This window comes from Drosophila mojavensis, unplaced genomic scaffold (assembly GCF_018153725.1).
Source record: "Drosophila mojavensis isolate 15081-1352.22 unplaced genomic scaffold, ASM1815372v1 contig_36, whole genome shotgun sequence".
Taxonomy (NCBI): domain Eukaryota; kingdom Metazoa; phylum Arthropoda; class Insecta; order Diptera; family Drosophilidae; genus Drosophila; species Drosophila mojavensis.
In genome coordinates, this window is record NW_025318858.1 from 9766605 (window position 1) to 9785476 (window position 18872).

The window sequence follows — 18872 nt, forward strand, 5'->3', positions numbered from 1 at the left end:
ACAAACAGTTAACTATTAAATGTAATTTACGACTAAAAATAAAACTAAAATAATAAAATATACATATATAAAATAAAAACACTAAAACTTAAACTGTTTACGCGAACTAATACAATATTTATTTTTTGGAGTGTTTAAATGTTGTAAGATGTAATAATAATAAATGAAATTTAAATGGTAATATTCACATGGAATTGAAATTCAAAACTCAGCCATGTTTAAATATTACAACTATATAGATATATATATATAATACCGAAAAAAGTCCACTTAACTAAACAAAAAAAAACGCTAAAAATAAAATTTTTAAAAATAGTAAATTAATGAAAATAATTTATGATTTCATTAGCGCAATGCATTAGTGCAGCAAACATTTTGGTGTTTAAAACAGAAACGGTTTAAAACTGAGACACAAATCTTATTCACAAAATGAAAAGAAAAAAATTTTACAGTTAATAAGAAACAAAAGACCAATAAATGTTTAAATAATAAATGTAAGACTCATGGATGGAAGGCTCTTGTGTGGTATATATATGAATACTACTTAGAATTAAAATCTCTTTTTTACAGCTAATGGAATGGCTAGCTTCTTAGGCCTGTTGCTAAGTTTCGCTGCTGCTAGTTAATACGGTCTTGAAATAATCACTGTCCAGCTGTTTAATATCCTTGGCGAATTGTGCCACCAGTTGGGTCAGATCCTCCACATTGATCTCCGTATTGTTGCCAGCCGTCGATAGCTGCTCGATGGCCACTTGTATCTTGTCCAGCAGCGCTTTATCCGCCTCGTTCTGTTTGCCCGCATGCTCATCCTCGAATTCGTTGTACACCTCTTGGGCATTGTGCACCACCTGCTCGGGAAAATTGGCCAGGCGTGCCACCTGTATGCCAAAGCTCTTCTCCATGACACCAGGTCGCACCTGATAGAGCAGCGTAAAATTATCCTCATCTGCTACGGCCGCCATGTGACAGTTCTTGACCGTGGACAACGTTTCGGCCAGCTTGGTTATCTCGTGAAAGTGCGTGGCGAATAGCGTAAAGCACTTCGTTTCCTTGGCCAGATGCTCGGCTATGGACCAGGCTATGCCGCAGCCCTCGTACGTAGATGTGCCACGCCCCAGCTCATCGATGATCACCAGCGATTTATCCGTTGCGGTCTGCATTTTAAGAAGAGTTTATGTAAATTTAGCTGATGTATAAATAAAGTTGCCTTTGTCCTTGTGTGCTCGATAAACTTGGCAGCAATTCCATTCTTAATGCCTTAAATTTCCAGCCGAGATAAACAACTATCGTGGTAGGCTTTTAATTTGTTGATTTAAAATGGGCTTGAAGGTTAATTTTGACTAAGGCATGTTTGCCGATCATAGAGTAAAGATTGCGAAGTCGAAATACTTTTTACGAGTATCAAAATTCAGATATTCAAACAGATATAATTTATTTAAACAGTGCATTGTGAGAAGAGACATGACTCCTGCTGATCTTGGAGTAAGTTTCTTTGAAGAGAGGAGGGGAGCATGATGCGCATAGCTCACTGTTTCGCTGTGTTCGTATATGTGTTCGCTATACACATGAACTGTGTACGTGAATTGAGTGAGCGGATGTATGTGAATATAAAGTCAGTCTTTCAGTTAGACTTTTGACTATTGAGTTAGTATTTGCTCACTTGCATTGGGCGAACGTCCATCGTAGCGCTCCCCAAACGATGCTCGTTAAAAGCGCATCACACGAATATAACAGAGAACAAAAACGAATAGAACCGAAGGCTTTGGCTTAGAATGATAGCGAATGTCAATATACATTTCGAGTCAATCGGGCAAAGATATATATGATATTAAATTCCATGACTTACCCTGATAATGCCCGAAGTTTCAATCATTTCCACCATAAACGTGCTGAGGCCCTTAATGATATTATCACTGGCGCCAACGCGTCCCAGTATGGAGTCAACCATGCTGATCTTAGCCAGACTGCAGGGCACAAAGGCGCCAACGTGGGCCATTAGAACAGCTGTGCCGACAGAGCGTATGTAGGTGCTCTTGCCGCCCATATTTGGACCGGTTATAATGAACATGTTGCATTTGTCTGGGGCAGAAAAAAAATTATTAATTATGACAGTTCAAAAAGAATCCATCCAGACGACCAACCCTTCTCAAACTCCACACTATTGGCTATGAAGCTAACATGTTCTTGCAGCTCCAGGCATGGATGACGCACATCCTCGAGCAGCAGCTGGCCAGCGCCCTCGGGCAGCATCTTTGGGCGTACATAAGGCGTTGGAGCACTTCGTGCAGCTATGGCAAAGCTGACCAAACAATCCAGCTGGGCGAGCTCATTGTTCAATGAAGTTAATGGGGCGGCATAGCCCACAGCCACTTGGATGATCTCCTCGACAATTGACTGCTGTTGCTCCTCGTAACGCGCACGCAAGCTGGTGAACTCATCGGCATAGCCTTCCAGCTTGTCGGAGGTGAATCGTACACCGCCCTTGATCACATCCACAATGCGAAAGTTCTTGTTCTTGCGCAGCACCGAATCATCTTTGATAGTGGTGCGCAAATGGTAGCCCAACTTGGCCACATTTTCCAGCTTGATCAGCTTGCCATCCAGATCAAGTTCCTCGCTGCATTTGTCGCGAATGCGTTCCATTTTGTTATACAACTCCGTCATGGTCTGCTGCAGATCCATGAGGCGACCATCGAAGGTACTCTTGACCAAATACTCGCCCTTCTCAATGGCCTCAAAGTCGACCACCTGCTCGACCATTTGCTTGAGGCCCGTTAGATCTTCCAGAAACCCCTTGAATGGCGCACAGAGCACACTCTGCACTGTGCTGTGCCCAAGGCTCAGCAGCAGTTGAAGAATTTTCGGCGTGCGCAATATAACTTGGTAAATGCGAAACAAATCCTGTAGATTCGCCTTGCGACGCATCAGTTTTTTGGTGAGCATTAAAATATCTGGTATACGCTTCAAATAGTCCAGACTGAGCGTATCTAGCGTCTCGGGCGACTCCAGCAGACACTGCACAATGTCGTGTCGATCATTGAGTATCTCAGCGCTGCGCAGGGGCTGTTTCACCCACTGCGCCATCAGACGATGACCCTGCGGCGTGCGACAATGATCTAGGACGCCCAATATGCTCTGCCAGCGATACGAGGGCATGGATGGATGTGTGCCCGGCTTGGGTATAATGTTGAGAGCGGCCACAGCAGCGGAGTCCAAATGGACGAAGCTACAAGATGAATATTTTAATTAATTAATATTTGTATATTATTTATCAATTTTCAGTCTACACACCGTTTCAGATCCAACTGCTTGAGCTCGTAGTGCCCCAAATTGCCGGCATCGTTGACCAAATCCAGATAATTGATGGCCACGCGTAGTGCTTCGGCTGCCAATTGCATTTGGAGTTCCTTCAGCCCGCTTGCATCCTCCTGCTGGCCCTTGGCAAAGCGCAGCAAACGATTCAGATCCTGCAGCAGATCATTGCGCTCAGCAGCGTTGCCTCTCTTCGGCACTGTGATCATGACACCATTACGCTCCAGCATGGCCTTTACAGCCGCATATTCACCATCGGCTGTCGGCAAAAGGCATTCCTTGGGCCCGAGCAGCACGACAGTGGCCTCCAGTTCGGTAAAGAAATCATCGTCCACAAATTCGAACAACTGGAACTGACAGTCGTTCTGCTCCACGGCTGCCACACCCACACGCCGTTGTGCACCGCCCTCCAGTTTGATCTGCAGCGAAATAATACTATTGCCGACGAGCACCTCCTTATTGGCGAACAGAATGTCCTCGAACTGCAGCAGATTGCCCGGCGAGCCGCGGTATTCCAGCTGCCAATCGTCGCGCTTCACATAAACCTCGACACGCAAATTGCGCACAAGCAGCAGCTCACGCACGGCCAGCTCAAAGTTGGGCTTGGACATGGCCACGAACTGCAGTGTCTCCTGTTTGTCGTCCGGCAGCAGCTTGTGCACATACGCCGTGGATTTGTAAACAATTTTCGCCACCTGTTCACAGTCATCGCTGCCGTGCACCGTATAGCAATCGGTTTGATCATAAAATCGCACCGTTGTGCTCGGTTTCTATTGCAGTCAACATTCAAATATGTTAATTAGGGCAATTAAATCAGAGCCAAACAACTGTCACTTACCTCGCCGAGTTTGTTGTGGAATTTTATAAAATTGCGACGCGCATTTGTATCTGTTAGCGAAGGCTTTTCGTCATAATTGATGGATAAATTATGTTGTTTCTTATTGCTTACCTAGGCGCAGTACCGGCTCCTGCCTGCTCACTATTGATTTGCCTTCCATTTAATGGTTTTTACAATGTTTTAAGTACTTTGTTTTAAACAATTTAACAATTTACGCGCCACTTTAGAAGAACGACGCGCGACTGCACCAGTGTTGATAAACGACAGTGCCAAAAAGCCAGCTGTGAGCAGAAATTCGCAAAATAGTGGAATGACACGTGCCAGCTGTGAATGCTGAACGACCTATTAGAATTGTGAGATTATATGAATGTATACAGATTTCTTATAAATGCATACACGAATGTTTCAATGCATCTACGATGTTGAAAACTACATTAATATTCCTACTTTTAAATGCAATTAGCAATTGTAAATAACGGAATGACACCACTTGCACAGTGCAATGGCCCTGCCACAATTTTATATTTTTTTGTTTATATAAAGCTTTATTTATACTGAATATTGATAATACTACTATTACTTTCATACTATAACCATTATACTAATTGATATCTACATAAATATGTATATATGTATATTGGAGACATTAACATTTCAATACTTAATTTGTTTTCAACTATGCCAAACTTTTTTCACTGATTGTTGCAAACCAAACATTTTTGTGCTAAAAAAAATACTGTAAATTCGAAACTAAGTAAACCGTTATCAAGGAGCTTATCTATAGCAGATCTATATAGAGACAAATTCAGTCTAATTATTGCATCTTTTACCACCTGTAAGATTCACAACTGCTTATCAAGCTTTGGCTGCTGCTGTTGCTCCTGCTTCATCAGCACAATGTCCCAGGCGCCGCCAACGCCATCCGCCTTGGAGCACAGATCCAAGCTAATTCTAGCACCCTCCTCTGCGGCGGAGGCACGCAAACAGGTGCCCTTGGCCATGTTGTAGACAGGGCTGTGGGCGTTCCGGGTGTGCCGCCACTGCTGATCGCCCAGCATCTCGTGGCACTTGTTGATGATGACCAGCGTGTCGGCTGCCGCCTCCAAGCAGAACAGCTTATCCAATATAATCTCCGACTTCTCTGTCTCATACCACATTTGATTGGGCGCCCGTGGCTTGCAGATCTGCAGCGTCAGGGAGCTGCCCTTCTTCCAGAAACCCTTCACCTTGGGCGCCACCACAGCGGCGCAGAGCTGGGTGCCCGCCAGCCGCAGCTGAAAGGAGTCAAGGTAGTTGCGCTTGCGCGAATGCCAAGGCTGAAAAACGGGCGCCGCGCCGGACTTCTTCGACTCATCGCCGGGCAAACGCAGTTCGGGATAAACATGCTTCAGATACCAGCCAAAATCCTTGCAGTGCAGACGCTCGCGTAGCTGTAGCCTCGCACTGATGTCTCCATAATCGTAATCCTTCGCCACCTTCTCGTGCTTCAGATAGAACTCCTTGTATTTATCCATCCAGACGTGAGCCAGACGCAGTGAATTCTTCAACATGGTATTGGCACCATCGGGCGCCGTATAGGGTCGACGCTTGCGAAAGATGTGGCCGACCCGAGAGCAGGGCACAATCTTGATGGAGCCGCCGCATTGCCACACCCTGAACGAGATCTCGATGTTCTCGCCACCCCAGATATCCATGGCCATGTCGTATTCCCCAATGTGCTGGAAGTACAAACGATTCACGGCAAACAGGCCGCCGGCCATGGTGGGCGAGCGGAAGGGTCCCTTGAAATCCTCTGGCACCTTGAGCGTGCCCTCCGGCAGGTTCTCCCAGCGGAAGTGCAGACCCCAATTGAAGCCACCGCGCACCAACGGACTGGGCGTATACTCAAACGTATCCGCATTGATCAGATCGATGACGGGCACCGCCAGCGTTGAGTTCTCTGCCTTGACCAGACGCAGCAGCGGCTCCAGCCACTGGCGATTCACTTCGATGTGTGAGTCGAGGAAAACCAACACATCGCCGCTGGCATCGCGTGCTCCAATGACGCGGGATCGTATCAAACCCTCGCGTTGCTCATTTCGCACATAACGCAAGTTGTCATACTTGAGGCGAGCATGCAGATCCGCTAGCAAATGGAATTCCAGCTCGGGCAGATCGCTGTTGTCGTCCACCAAAACGATCTCTTTCAACAGGTGAGCGGGCGTACGCTCCAGCACGGTCTTAATCGAACGCATCAGTGTCATCTTGTGTTCGTTGTAGAAGCACATGATAATCGAAGCCTGAGGGAGCTGTTCCGATTCCAGCGTCTCGCCACGCTCGCACACCTTGTGCCGCGTATCGGGTATATCCCGAAAGAGTCCAATATTGTTGGAGACGAGCGCATTGAATGCATGATGCTTGTAGCCAATGTCACGTATGTACTTATCCTGCTTGTTGCGCACCACACCCAACAGCTCGAAGGGATCGACTGTGCCGCTGTTCTGTGTGGCGTTCAGCGGGGATGCGGGCGAGCACCCAACTGTGACCTGGGCTTGGTAGCTCAGCTCGGCTCGGGGTGTGGCGTTCGCACCACTATTAAAACGCCAGCCAGCCGCCGGTATGGAGCCACGCAGATGGTGCATGTAGGCCAAGAGCGCGAGCATCCATATTCCTGCTATTAGCAGCGTGCCGAGGGTGCAAGATTTACATAGCAGACGCTTAATTTGCATCATAGGTGGATTAATATGTGTGTTATGAGTACTTGGCGATCAATGCAGATATCATCGTAGTAGCGAGGTCACAGAAACCGGAATTTATGCCATGTCGTCAACGCAACTCTTGGTTTACGAACGCTGCCTTAATTAAAACAAATTAATTTGCATACAAGAGTTGATATCGATAACAGCGCTGCCACCTATGATTAGGCGCGCAATCAATTCGATTTTGAATTCGATATATAAATTGCTAACAATTTTTCTTTCAATTCTATTTTTTTTTTTTGAATTAAGTAAAAATGCTGCCATCTTTGGCTTATTATAGCATGCTATAACTAAATTCAATTAAATTGTTTAACTGAGCCGTCGTGGACGGAGCTGCCACTTTTGCTTGGGGTAATTTTTTAAATATATTTATTTTATTCTATTTTCAAGAGCAATAGATTTTCCCTATATTCACCAATTAATTAATAATTGATGGAAGTATATTCAAACACTTGTTTGCTAGTACTCCCCAAATAATTCTCCATAATTTTCTCCATGACTGCAACAGCTAAACTTTGCATGCTTAGATTATTGAGGACAGCGTTGCCACCTGGCTGGGTGCGCACCTAACAAAGGTGAAGGCACCGCGCACTCGTTAGTGCCATGATTAGGAAAACTTGTTTTTTGTTTCTAGGGTTTTATAAATATTATTTTTCTTTATTACCTATAGCATGATGCGTTTAATACGTCTTTAATATTCATATAACATTGCTCGCTTTCGAACTTTTGCACGCTTACACAACATTCAACGAAATGAGCATAAAAGAAGTTACAAATACAATATTATAATATATACATAGTATTGCTAACAAATTGTGTTATAGAGAACAAAGAAAATGTGTAAAATGATTTAATGCATAAAGTAAATACATAGAAATAAGAGATATTTGCCAACATTTGTATACTTTCACATTTGCACTTTCATTTGTAAATATCAAAACAGTTTCATAGATTTCATTTTTACTTGTTTTTGTTTTTCTTTGCAATGAGAACATAATGCAACAGTTGAATGTAGATTATTCAATTTTCTATCAATAGCTTATTAGATATTACACAGATATCTGAATGTCGGGGACGTTTACATATATTTTGGTTATTTGTTCACACTTTTTCACGACTTAAACCAATCATTTAACTACATATATTGTACATACATTGTATTCCTTTGTTTGGTTGTGATTTGTTTTCTACTCAATGCATTCTGTTTTATATAGATTAGAAATCAATATGATTACGAGTTGCGCTAAAAATTAAATTTCGATTTTTTTAACTATATATATATATATATATGTATATAAGTGTGTGTATGTGTGTGTGTCTAGAGAAATTTAATACATTTAACACGAGCACTGATCCTTGGCATGCGTTGCCTCGCTGCTGAGCGATGGTCGCGACGGCTGCGATGGTCGATGTTGTACACCAGATTCGGATGCATTTAAATCCAGGCGACCCTCCTGAATATTCTGATAGATCTTGCGTGCCGTCTCCAAAAACGCCTCCTCCACATTTTGGCCCCTATTTTCAAATTATAAAATTACTTTAGTATCATATTAGCAATATATATATAAATAATGTGCAGAATTTACGTCATGGCGCTGGCTTCCAAAAACATGAGACCATTCTCGTCGGCAAACTCTTTAGCCTCCTCATAGGTTACCTCCCGTGTGCTCTCCAAATCGGATTTATTGCCAATTAGAAAGATCACCGTGCTGGGATTTGTGAGATTACGCGTATCGGTTAGCCAGCTGCTCAAGTGATTATATGTCGAGCTGCACAGATGGGAGTTAATTAGCAGGAATATTTCAAGTTTGCAATTTCACTAATATGACTCACCGCCTGGTTATGTCGTAAACCATTAAAGCACCAGCTGCACCGCGATAATACGAACGTGTTACAGCACGAAAACGTTCCTGACCAGCCGTATCCCATATTTGTAATTTAATCTTCTTGTCATCTACCTCAATGATTCGTGTGCCAAACTCAACGCCAATCGTATGAGGACAATTCGCCATAACTGTAGATGGGAAAAACAGTTTAGTTGAAGTTTCGCATAGAGTATTTTCCAGTTACTCACATTTCTTCTCGGTGAACTGATGCAGCAGGCAGGACTTGCCCACGCCCATGTCACCAATGATGATGTACTTAAATATATAGTTGTAGTTGTAAGGAGCTGCAGTCATATTGGGACCTGTGAAATGATATAGGAATATTTGATTATTAAATATTGATTTGGCATAAAGTTTCCTTTGGGCCATTCGCACAATTTTCTATTAGGTAATCTATGCGTTCGTAGAGTTTGTTAACAACCCCACGCATCTTGTGCAGCTTTACATCCATTTCCGTCAATGCCAGTTGCGACTATATGGACTATATATGTTTATTAATTTATATATATGTGCCTATATGCAGAAGTTAGGTGTCTGGCGACCTGACTGCCTATCAGGCAATTGTAACGCTGCATTAATTCGTTTCAGTGTCGCTTCTGGACGACTTTTTCAGTTTTTTGTTGTTTTGTTTTGTTTGTGGCATGTTGCCAGCGTGGTCGGGGGCTGTTCCCAATTGTGGGTCTAGTGCCTCATATTTAAACAGCCGTCCGTCCATTCAGTTTGTCTGTTGACTGAGCTAAAAACCGAGCGCTGTTTCATTGTTTGAAGAGTTGGGGTGCCGCGACCCTACTTTAAAGTTTGTCAGATAGTCGCAAAATAACGCTCCAAGTGCGCATATCATATTTCAAGTCGGAATGAGCAAAGGTTTTTGGTAAGAATGCCGAGCTATCAGAATTTGAAATGTGTGTTTATAGGAAGGTAAATAATCTTGACTAATTTTATGAATATGGGCTTAAAGGCCATCATATTTTTTCTAAATCGAGCAATAATTTTGCTCAATTCAAGCTCTTTATAGTTCTAGTAATATATTCTAGGTTTAGTCTAGCTTCTATTTACCTATTAAACAGATAAGAATGCGAAGCTATTACCAGTTTACATTTGCTTAAAGATAAACGAAACTATTGTAAGGCAATTATAGTGGTAATAATGAATGCAGAGAGTGAAATTTCTTAAGAAAACTTAATTCTTAACTATTATTAAATATTTTTTGTCTATGATGAATATTATTCAGGGATTGAGAGGAATTCTTTCTAAACGGACAGAAAATACAATAGAGAATATAATCTAAATAAATTATGTATTTAAATCTATTCTCTTCTTTCTTTTCTAATGGTCTTCATAATTGACTATTAACTGTTGTTTGTCTATTAAAGAACCAATAAAAAATATATAATTTTTTGTCAAGTGCATACATAATATAGATTATAGACCTTCGTCTTATCAGTCAATCGCACAGCTATGAATGAATGTGGTTTCAAAGATAAATAACAACTTGGCGTATGTTGAATCACAAGAAAAAATAGAAATCAGAATTAAATGCTTAATATATACTTGAGACGCTGATAAGAAGTTATCAATTGTAACAAATAATTATTATAATATATGCGAAAATGTGCTCATGTGTGTGGGAATGTTCCCTGTTGCATGCTAAAGCACCGTTATTTGATAAAAATAAATAAAAACACAAGGCGCGGTAACGGACACTGCCTCAACAACAACTTTTTGAGGGGTGTAGACTAAAGCAGAGAGACTAATATCAATTACAAGAGCAGTATGGCAAGAGAGCGAGATAGGAAGATGCAGAGACTGGGCTGCCCTAATAACAACAGTAACAACAACAATAACAACAGCAACATAGCGAGTACTTTATGTAGTATAAGGGAAAGTTGTCATTACGGTACTCCCAGACGGCCCCCAACCATACAGCCACACATGCACACACATCGACACCCACAGTTACGTACATTCATATTAGCTAAAGACGCAATCAAAAATTGCAGCGCGATTTTAATTGGCTCAACAGCAAAAACAATCGATGTACATATTACTCACCGTTTTTCTTTAATTTTATTTGTTCTGTAATTTGGCTTTAACTAGGGAGTGGGAATGTAGGACTGCAACAACGAGCACGGGGAGGGCTTTTAATGCTTCTGTGTGTATGCGGATCGCTCCTGTATTTGTTTATACTTCCAATCACACACAGGCGATGCCAGTCGTGTTTTGTGTTGTCTTCGAGCGCAGCAGAATTAGCATTAATATGCGGGAATATATATACAACACTAAACTATATAACTTTAATCTTCAACGATGAAAACTTAGCTGGGCAACTAGCAGCAAATATCTTTTGCGTTTTCTTGTTTGCAAATTTAGCAACGAGTTCTATGGTGTTGCCAGACTATTCAATGGTGTACATATACATGGTAATCAAATTATCAGCTGTGCAGCACTTGCTGCATAGTGCTGTAAAGCGACGTAGTTAGTTGGCTGAACAGCACTGTCATACCGCACGTGTTCCTTTTTTGTTTATGCGCGATTTTGTATTTTAAAATGCAGTAATGTTTGTCAACGAAGTGAACGATGTAAAAATCTATAACCTGAGCGCCGGCAAATCGGTGCCAGATGTAAGTAGTAATATGTTTCACTTGTGTAGCATTCAATTAATGTTGGTTTTTTTCTAAAGTGGCTCACCGATCGCCGCAAGCGCTCACAGCTGATGAAGAAGGTTGACTCGAGGCGACAGATTGAGCTCATTCAAGACTTTGATATGCCCGGTGTCTGCACGAGTATACGCATGAGCCCTGATCAACAGTTCATACTGGCAACGGGCACATATAAGCCACGTGTCAAATGCTTTGAAGTCAGCAATTTGTCTATCAAATTTGAGCGCTGTTTCGACTCGGAGGTGACGACGTTCGAGGTGATCAGCGATGATTACAGCAAGCTGGTGTTTCTGCAGTGCGATCGGTATGTGGAAATCCATGCGGCACACGGACGCCACTATAGATTGCGCATACCGCGCTTTGGACGTGATATGAAGTACCATAAGCCCAGCTGCGATATGTTCATTGTGGGCGTGGGTCGTGTGAGTACTGGAAGACTAAGACAATCTTATATTATATATCTATATAAAGATTTCCCTTTCCATAGGACATATATCGTCTTAATCTGGAGCGTGGTCAGTTCCTGCAGCCGTATGAATCGGATGCCAGCTGTCTCAATGCTTGCGAGGTGAATCCCGAGCATCATCTTCTGACTGTGGGCAGCAAAGAGGGAACAGTTGAGGCGTGGGATCCGCGCACCAAACAGCGTTGCGCCACTTTGGATGTGGCCATGAAACTGCCGGGCGTTAAGGTGTTTCCCTCGGTCACAGCACTCAAATTTCGCAATGGACTGCAAATGGGCGTGGGCACGGCTTCGGGACATGTGCTGCTGTATGATATACGCTCGCGCCAGCCACTACTAATCAAAGATCATCTCAATAAGGTGCCCATTAAACGGCTGGCATTTAATCCCTCACAGAATGCCGTCTACAGTTTGGATGAGGCCACGCTGAAGCTGTGGGATGAGCAGACCGGCAAACAGATTGCCTATGTAGAGTCCACATCATCATTCAATGACTTTTGCACCATTCCCGACACGGGCATGTTCTTCTTGGCGCAGGAAGATGTCAAAATGTTGACATACTACGTGCCTGCTATGGGTCCAGCGCCGCGTTGGTGCAGCTTCTTGGACAACCTAACTGAGGAGATTGAATCGGAGGTGGTGGAGAATGTCTACGACGATTATCAGTTCGTAACGCAGAAGGAACTGGAGGAACTGGGCCTGGAGCATCTCATAGGCAGCAATCTGCTCAAGGGTTATATGCATGGGTAGGTCCACTGAGCCTGCAATTAGGTTTCTGTATTTTAAATTGTTTTTCATCCTTAGTTACTTTATGGACGTGCGTTTGTATAACAAAGCCAAGGCTGTTGTCGAGCCATTTGCCTTCGACCGCTTCCGCAAGGAGAAAGTGCGACAGGAGATCGAAAGTGAGCGCAAGTCGCGTCTGCAAATCGAGTCCAAGCTACCCAAGGTTAACAAAGAGCTGGCGCTTAAGATTATGGACGAACAGGCGAATCCCTCGAACAGCGCCAAGCAACGCAATATGCCCAGCTTGCTGCAGGACTCGCGTTTTAAGGCCATGTTCGAGAACACCGACTTTGCGATTAACAAGGAGGCCGAGGAATATAGACTGCTCGCCCCAGTGCTCAATCGCCTGGACAAATCGAAGGCAAAGGCGATCAAGCAGCGTATTGAAGTGGCGCCTGTTGCCGAGCTGCATGCCGAGGAAGCCCAGCCGCGAGAGGATAGTGACAATGATGAGGATCTGTTTGGCTTCGAGAAGAGCGAAGGTGACAGCGAGGCGAGCAGTGGCGATGACGCCTCCTCGGATGATGAGGATAGGCGCGAGTATGTCAAGGAGATGAAGCAAGCATACAAACAAGTCAAGCGACAGCGCGAGGAAGAGGAGGAAGCAGAGCAGGACGACGATGAAGAGGCTGATGGTCCAGATGATTATGCGGCGCCAATAGCAAATGGAAATGGAAATATCAATAATCCAGCACCCAGGAATAGCGCAAACTTCAAGCTAACGCCGCTGGACACAGATCGGGGCAACAGCGAGGCAGAGCAGCGCATCAAACAGGCCAGCCTACAGGATCGCATTCGCGTCATGTCCAGCCTGGAGGGTAATGTAACGAATGTGGGTCGTTCCCTGGGCAATCGCCAGATGACCTTTGAGGTGAACAAAGAAAAGAAAGCCCAGTACATGGCCAAAAAACGTGAAGCGGAGATGAAAAAGCATCGAGACGAACGACGAGGCATTGTGCGAAACATCAAATCCCTAAGATTGAAGAGGGTTAACTTTAAGTAGGAGAAGAAACATGTACATAATTTTTTAATTTATGTAATAATTAGACTATGATAATTCTTCATTCAAGTCGGCAATGCTTATTATGAACTCCTTCTCGAATTCCAGCTGTGGATCATCTATATTGGGACTCTCGAAGGGCTGCAGATTGACGAATTCCAATGGAATCAGCTGAACGTTGCTCTCATCAATATTGCGGTTATCATAAGTAGTTGAACTCGATGCCGTGCTCATTCCACTCTCCGATAATTGATCAACTGTTTGCTCCTCTTCCACGGAGATCATATCGATGTCCTGCTCCTCCTCGTCCGCCTCACTAGACTCTTCCATTTCCAGCTCATCGTTCTCATAGCCCGAATCCTGTTCCTGCTGATTCGCCCAGTTGGCGCGCTCCCTGAACTCTACTAATTGAAGTGGCACAGCTTAAACTTGATTAGATCGATTTATGGCGACAGCTATAACCTACCTAGATTCGGATGTGGTGCATTCATTATCAAATGCAGCAACGCCTCTGTAACGGGTCCTGTTTTAGGCTCAGGCATTCTATCGAAATACAATTGAAAGAATTGTTTAGAATTTTCCAAGTTCAGCGGACTTTCCGGCTTGCCCGTTTGAGTGCAAGCTAACAAAGCCGATTGCTCAGCTCCCATAGTTTTCTTCTTTTTTTTTATATATATATATTAAAATTAAAATTATTATTGATATTTTAAAAAATCGTCAATTTGTTGGCTTAGTTTAGATTGTCCTTATATTTTATTTGACAAGAGTTGACTTTTCTTCAAGCCTTTGCTGAACGAATGTTTAAAAATGACAGCCAAATGTGACTGTGTGGCAACGCTGCCGGGTCGTTGAAAAGTAAGTAGATTAGCCCGTTAAAGTTGAATGTAAATTTATAGACATCTTTGATTTGGAACTTGAAAGTTTATATTAAATATACAAGAAATATATTTAAGTTTGTATTAAAATAATAAATTTTGCCAAGCTTTATATAAATTAAATTTTACAGGAACTTTATAAAACTAACATTTTTGTGGAAAAATTAAATAAGTATTTCTATATTTAATGAGTTTGGTTAAACTTGATCAAATTCCATTTAGCCCATAAATTTTCTATTTAACATTTCAATCAAAATATATTTGATATTTATTGGCGAATTCGCAACTATGAAAATAGAATGCTGTTAATTAGCAATTGCCTGGCATTTGTTTATTTATTTAGAGTGAGCCATTAGTCAGCATTTAGCGGCATTATAGAGTCGACTTTGGTATTCCTGCAGCAGCGCAACAGTTCTCATTTAAATATACATAGCAGAGCTTTATTTAAGCTCAGCTTTACTGTTTGAAAAGCTCTGCGCTGACCGGTCCACAAAGCTATCGTTTCCTATAGTTTCAGCTCGGACCGGCTTTAAGATATATATTTATTTGTTTTGGTATAAATAGGCAGCTGTGGTAGAATTTTCAGTTCATTTGAAGTTTTTCTTTTGTGCCGTGTGGATTTTTAGTCTATCTAAACGGTAGGTAAAATTTATAAAGTGCAGTGCCACAAAAATAACAGAAAATGTTATAAAATATAGAAGGATCAGAGCGTAGTGCTTGAAATATTAAAAATAATTGTTTATAAATAAATTATTTATACATTTTTACAGTGCTGAAGCTTTTATATGAATAATGTAGGATTTATTCAACAACAAAAATAATATATTAAAAAAAATAATAATAATAAATATAATTACCTTAAAAATAACAAACAAACAAAAATATTTAGCAGGACAGCAGTACAAAGCTCAATATTTAATTTTAAAAAATTCCGAAGCCAACTTCATAAAATTAATATTTATTATTATTTATTTGCCAAGCGTTGGCATTTTTCTAATAAAGCAATTATTTACCTATATATAATTAATCAATTGTTTAATATTTTTCCCAGTTTCTCGCATTTAAGCATTGCGTGTCATTAAACAATGCTTTGTTAGTCTTCCATAATTCATAGATTTATTTCGCTTCAAGCCTCAACGAACTCATAATTTTTTATTTATTATCATTTTTTGCCAAAACATTACAAAACATCCAATAATTGAGGCTTTCGGTGCTTGGCAAACGGCAAATAAACGATGAGATTTTGTTTAAACAAATCAGGCAACCGGTTTTCTTTTTTGACAAAATAAACAGCCAATGGCAACACAAGACAAATTATCGTTAATGTAGCTAGACAAACTGCTGAACTTTAACATATACCCAACATACGTATGCATATACATCTGGTATATCTGTATATTTAAATCTCTAAGTTGAGGCTGGGCTCAGTACCACGACAAACTGGCTTGACACTTTTTTCGTTTTTTTTTTTTTTTCATTATGATTCGCTCAGACAAGGTCTTTAGTGCTCGACTGCGTTGGCGTGCGAACGGACTGCTTTGAAGACAGACCGTATAGCGTCGAGCGAAGATCGTAAAACATAGATCTTCGTTTGTGCATGGTTGATGAAGAGAACGTAAAGATTGTAGATCATATATAGTATACCTTGGGTCATGTAGATCGTAGAGCATAGATCATAGAATGTGCGTAGTACATAAACGGTTATTAGTAATAAATCTTTGGGTTATAATAAATCATATATCGTAGTTTGAAGATCATATATCGTAGGTTGAAGATTGTACATCGTCAATCTATATTTGTGTATGGTACATAGTCCATATTAGTTCAGCTGTGATAGTACACTATAGTAAAGTCCTACGGTATATTGATGATTGTAGATCGTACATCTTATAAAGCTTATTGAAGATCGTAGATCCGTGTATATTGAAAACCGTAGATCGTGCATTCTATGGGATGTATAGGATATTTATAGTATAGTTTATATAGTATATCGAAGATCGAAGATATCATATAGGTCATCGAATGTCGTATATCGTTTATCGTCGAGCATTGCTTGTCGATTGTGCATTGTAGATCGATAATTGTTCGTAGTTCACCGTTTGTTAAGCTTAATAGGAAACTAATAAAAGGCCAGCCGAATTCGTTGCCTTGAACTTGAAATGACGTTCAGGAAATGCTTAGAGCAATTGAAACATTTCGCCCTCCCTCCTCCAGCCGTCACGACGTAATAAATTGTTTCATTTCTGCTCACAAAAGGCCCAGCTGAATGATCAGTTCGATTTGAGTTGATATGGAATCGCACTTTCATGGAAATGTACTGTAAACTGGTTTTCTTTATAATTTATTTTCGAATTTCGTAGAGCTCCAAAAACCAGTTATACATATGGTTCGTGTTTTGCTCTCTTATCTTTTTTTCTAAAGCTTTTTTGTAAGCAGCATGCAAATGCAACTTGGCCAAGCTGATAATTATTATGGTATACATTATATGTGTATGTGTCTATAGGATTACGATTTATGGACGGACGGGGCGTGCTTAAATTACCTAATTTTGGCAAGTCTTTAAAAATATCTCTTGTGCGTTAGTTGAACCCGACTTTGACATAGCTGCCTATCGATTTGGCTCCATTTGCCAAATATTCAAGGCCAAACGACGACAGCTGTCCAAAGTGCATCAATATAGAAACTTGTCGCTGAATTCTGGTTTTTAATTCATACATAAATTGTAAATGCAATATGGAGATAACATTTATACAGCCAGTTGGTCAAGCTGGCCAAGGGCAGTGCTAGGAAAATGAATAAAAAAAAAAGCTCACATATGAGAAAAGGTCGCACTCATTGTTGCAAATTTAATTAATTAATTAGTGAAACAAAACAAAACAAAAATAAGTCAATGCAATTAGCTTTCAAATTCAAATATGCATCAAATGGTTAACAGCGATTTGGGACAAAGCGTTTAATGATAACAGAACAGAATACAGTAGACTTGAGTGTTAAGCAGACAACTGCAGCTGATAGCAGTTATTCTTCGTACATTCACTGAATACACATAGCTCTTAGTTAACATAACCGATCAAAACTACTTTAACAGCCGCTTCAACTTATGCAAACCGGGGTTAACATTGCTGCAAATACTTTGAAACTGCAAATGAGAATGATATTTAACAGCATTAAATGAAATGGTAATGACAGGCTTGGCCGACTAGTGTTATCATTAACAGAGGCCAGCACAGGCTTAAGCAAATTACATAATGTTATTTTACGAGCAACAGTGAATAATTTAAATTAACCGTGTTCTCCTCTCTCTACTGCAGACACCATGTTCCGTTTGCTGCTAATTGCCGCATTTCTCGCTGTTAGTGTGCACGCCTACTCAGAGGGTGCACCAAAGGCCGCTTGCCGTGATCTGACCCCACAGCATGGAGCTGAGCTGCAGACCAAGAAGCCGCCATATAGCTTCTCAGGTCCCTCACATGTGCGTGGCGATCAGAAGCTGACACTAACACTGGGTGGCGATCAGTTCCTGGGCTTCCTGATTCAAGCGCGCGACGGTCAGAATCGTGTGGTGGGTCAGTTCAAGGTGGTGGACACGCAACACTCACAAACCCTAGACTGCTCGGGACCACAAGTGAGAATATAGCTATAAATAATTGAAGCATATGCAAATAATAATCTTGGAACATCTATTTAGGATTCCTTGACCCATTTGAACGCCGTCAAGGGCAGCCCTCTGAGCGGCGTTACCTTCGACTGGATCCCACCAGCAGGCTACAAGGGCAATGTCAAATTCATGGCTACAGTGGTGCAGACTGGATTTGTCTATTGGGTGGGTCGCGTCACCAAGGACATTGATGTGGAGTAAACTGTTTTTTTCAAATTTATTTTAAATTTTTTTATTTCCGAATGTGTTCTTGCTATTTTTTTCTAACATTCTTATTATTTTGTCCATTTGAAGGCTAATGGAATTTTTGTGATACATATTTCATGATTTATGTACATGTTTGAACTTGTTCTTAACGGTCAGTTTATCGCATGCCTGTGTTGGAAAACAGTATTTTTGCACAATAAAAACAAATATGAAAAACAAATAAAAAATCGTTTAATCAAATTAAATATAATGTAAAGGTATTTGATAATATTATTATAATAAATAAACAGCGTTCACACATATTAATTACATTTAAATAATGGTTAAGATAATCGTTCATCTAAATAAATATCATCATATGCCCAGCGTATATTTAAATCATTTTTAAATTGCGCGCCATCTTATGCAAAGAGGCTAAGGCAGAGCTGTTATACATGCGACCAGACCAT

General features: G+C 41.3%; 6 protein-coding genes across 7 annotated transcripts; 2 read left to right on the plus strand and 4 right to left on the minus strand.

Moving 5' to 3' along the window:
* Positions 1-298: 298 nt before the first annotated feature.
* LOC6576429 (DNA mismatch repair protein spellchecker 1) lies at positions 299-4415 on the minus strand. The gene is made up of 6 exons (XM_002002383.4): positions 4262-4415; positions 4151-4200; positions 3292-4082; positions 2142-3226; positions 1847-2079; positions 299-1154 (listed from the first exon to the last, which is right to left on the minus strand). The coding sequence occupies exons 1-6, from the start codon at positions 4308-4310 to the stop codon at positions 603-605; spliced, it is 2760 nt and encodes a 919-aa protein (XP_002002419.1). The 5' UTR covers positions 4311-4415; the 3' UTR covers positions 299-602.
* Positions 4416-4648: 233 nt separating this feature from the next.
* On the minus strand, positions 4649-7044 carry LOC6576430 (polypeptide N-acetylgalactosaminyltransferase 35A). The gene has a single exon (XM_002002384.4). The coding sequence runs from the start codon at positions 6859-6861 to the stop codon at positions 4993-4995; it is 1869 nt and encodes a 622-aa protein (XP_002002420.1). The 5' UTR covers positions 6862-7044; the 3' UTR covers positions 4649-4992.
* A 509-nt stretch (positions 7045-7553) lies between these two features.
* Positions 7554-11166, minus strand: LOC6576431 (ras-related protein Rab-14). Its single transcript, XM_044008581.1, has 5 exons — positions 10827-11166; positions 8963-9076; positions 8722-8902; positions 8475-8657; positions 7554-8403 (listed from the first exon to the last, which is right to left on the minus strand). Exons 2-5 carry the CDS (start codon positions 9066-9068, stop codon positions 8226-8228), a joined length of 648 nt encoding a protein of 215 aa, XP_043864516.1. The 5' UTR covers positions 9069-9076; positions 10827-11166; the 3' UTR covers positions 7554-8225.
* A 74-nt stretch (positions 11167-11240) lies between these two features.
* On the plus strand, positions 11241-13752 carry LOC6576432 (nucleolar protein 10). Its single transcript, XM_002002386.4, has 4 exons — positions 11241-11395; positions 11455-11856; positions 11922-12643; positions 12702-13752. The coding sequence occupies exons 1-4, from the start codon at positions 11330-11332 to the stop codon at positions 13684-13686; spliced, it is 2175 nt and encodes a 724-aa protein (XP_002002422.1). The 5' UTR covers positions 11241-11329; the 3' UTR covers positions 13687-13752.
* On the minus strand, positions 13684-14621 carry LOC6576433. Of its 2 annotated transcripts, none has more exons than XM_015165177.3 (2): positions 14150-14621; positions 13684-14087 (listed from the first exon to the last, which is right to left on the minus strand). In XM_015165177.3, exons 1-2 carry the CDS (start codon positions 14331-14333, stop codon positions 13732-13734), a joined length of 540 nt encoding a protein of 179 aa, XP_015020663.1. In that variant the 5' UTR covers positions 14334-14621; the 3' UTR covers positions 13684-13731. The 2 variants fall into 2 exon arrangements, with proteins under 2 accessions (XP_015020663.1, XP_002002423.2); XM_002002387.4 differs by having other exon boundaries at positions 13684-14084; positions 14150-14619.
* Positions 14622-15090: 469 nt separating this feature from the next.
* Positions 15091-18535, plus strand: LOC6576434 (defense protein l(2)34Fc). Its single transcript, XM_002002388.4, has 3 exons — positions 15091-15196; positions 17870-18183; positions 18247-18535. The coding sequence occupies exons 2-3, from the start codon at positions 17875-17877 to the stop codon at positions 18415-18417; spliced, it is 480 nt and encodes a 159-aa protein (XP_002002424.1). The 5' UTR covers positions 15091-15196; positions 17870-17874; the 3' UTR covers positions 18418-18535.
* Positions 18536-18872: the final 337 nt, after the last annotated feature.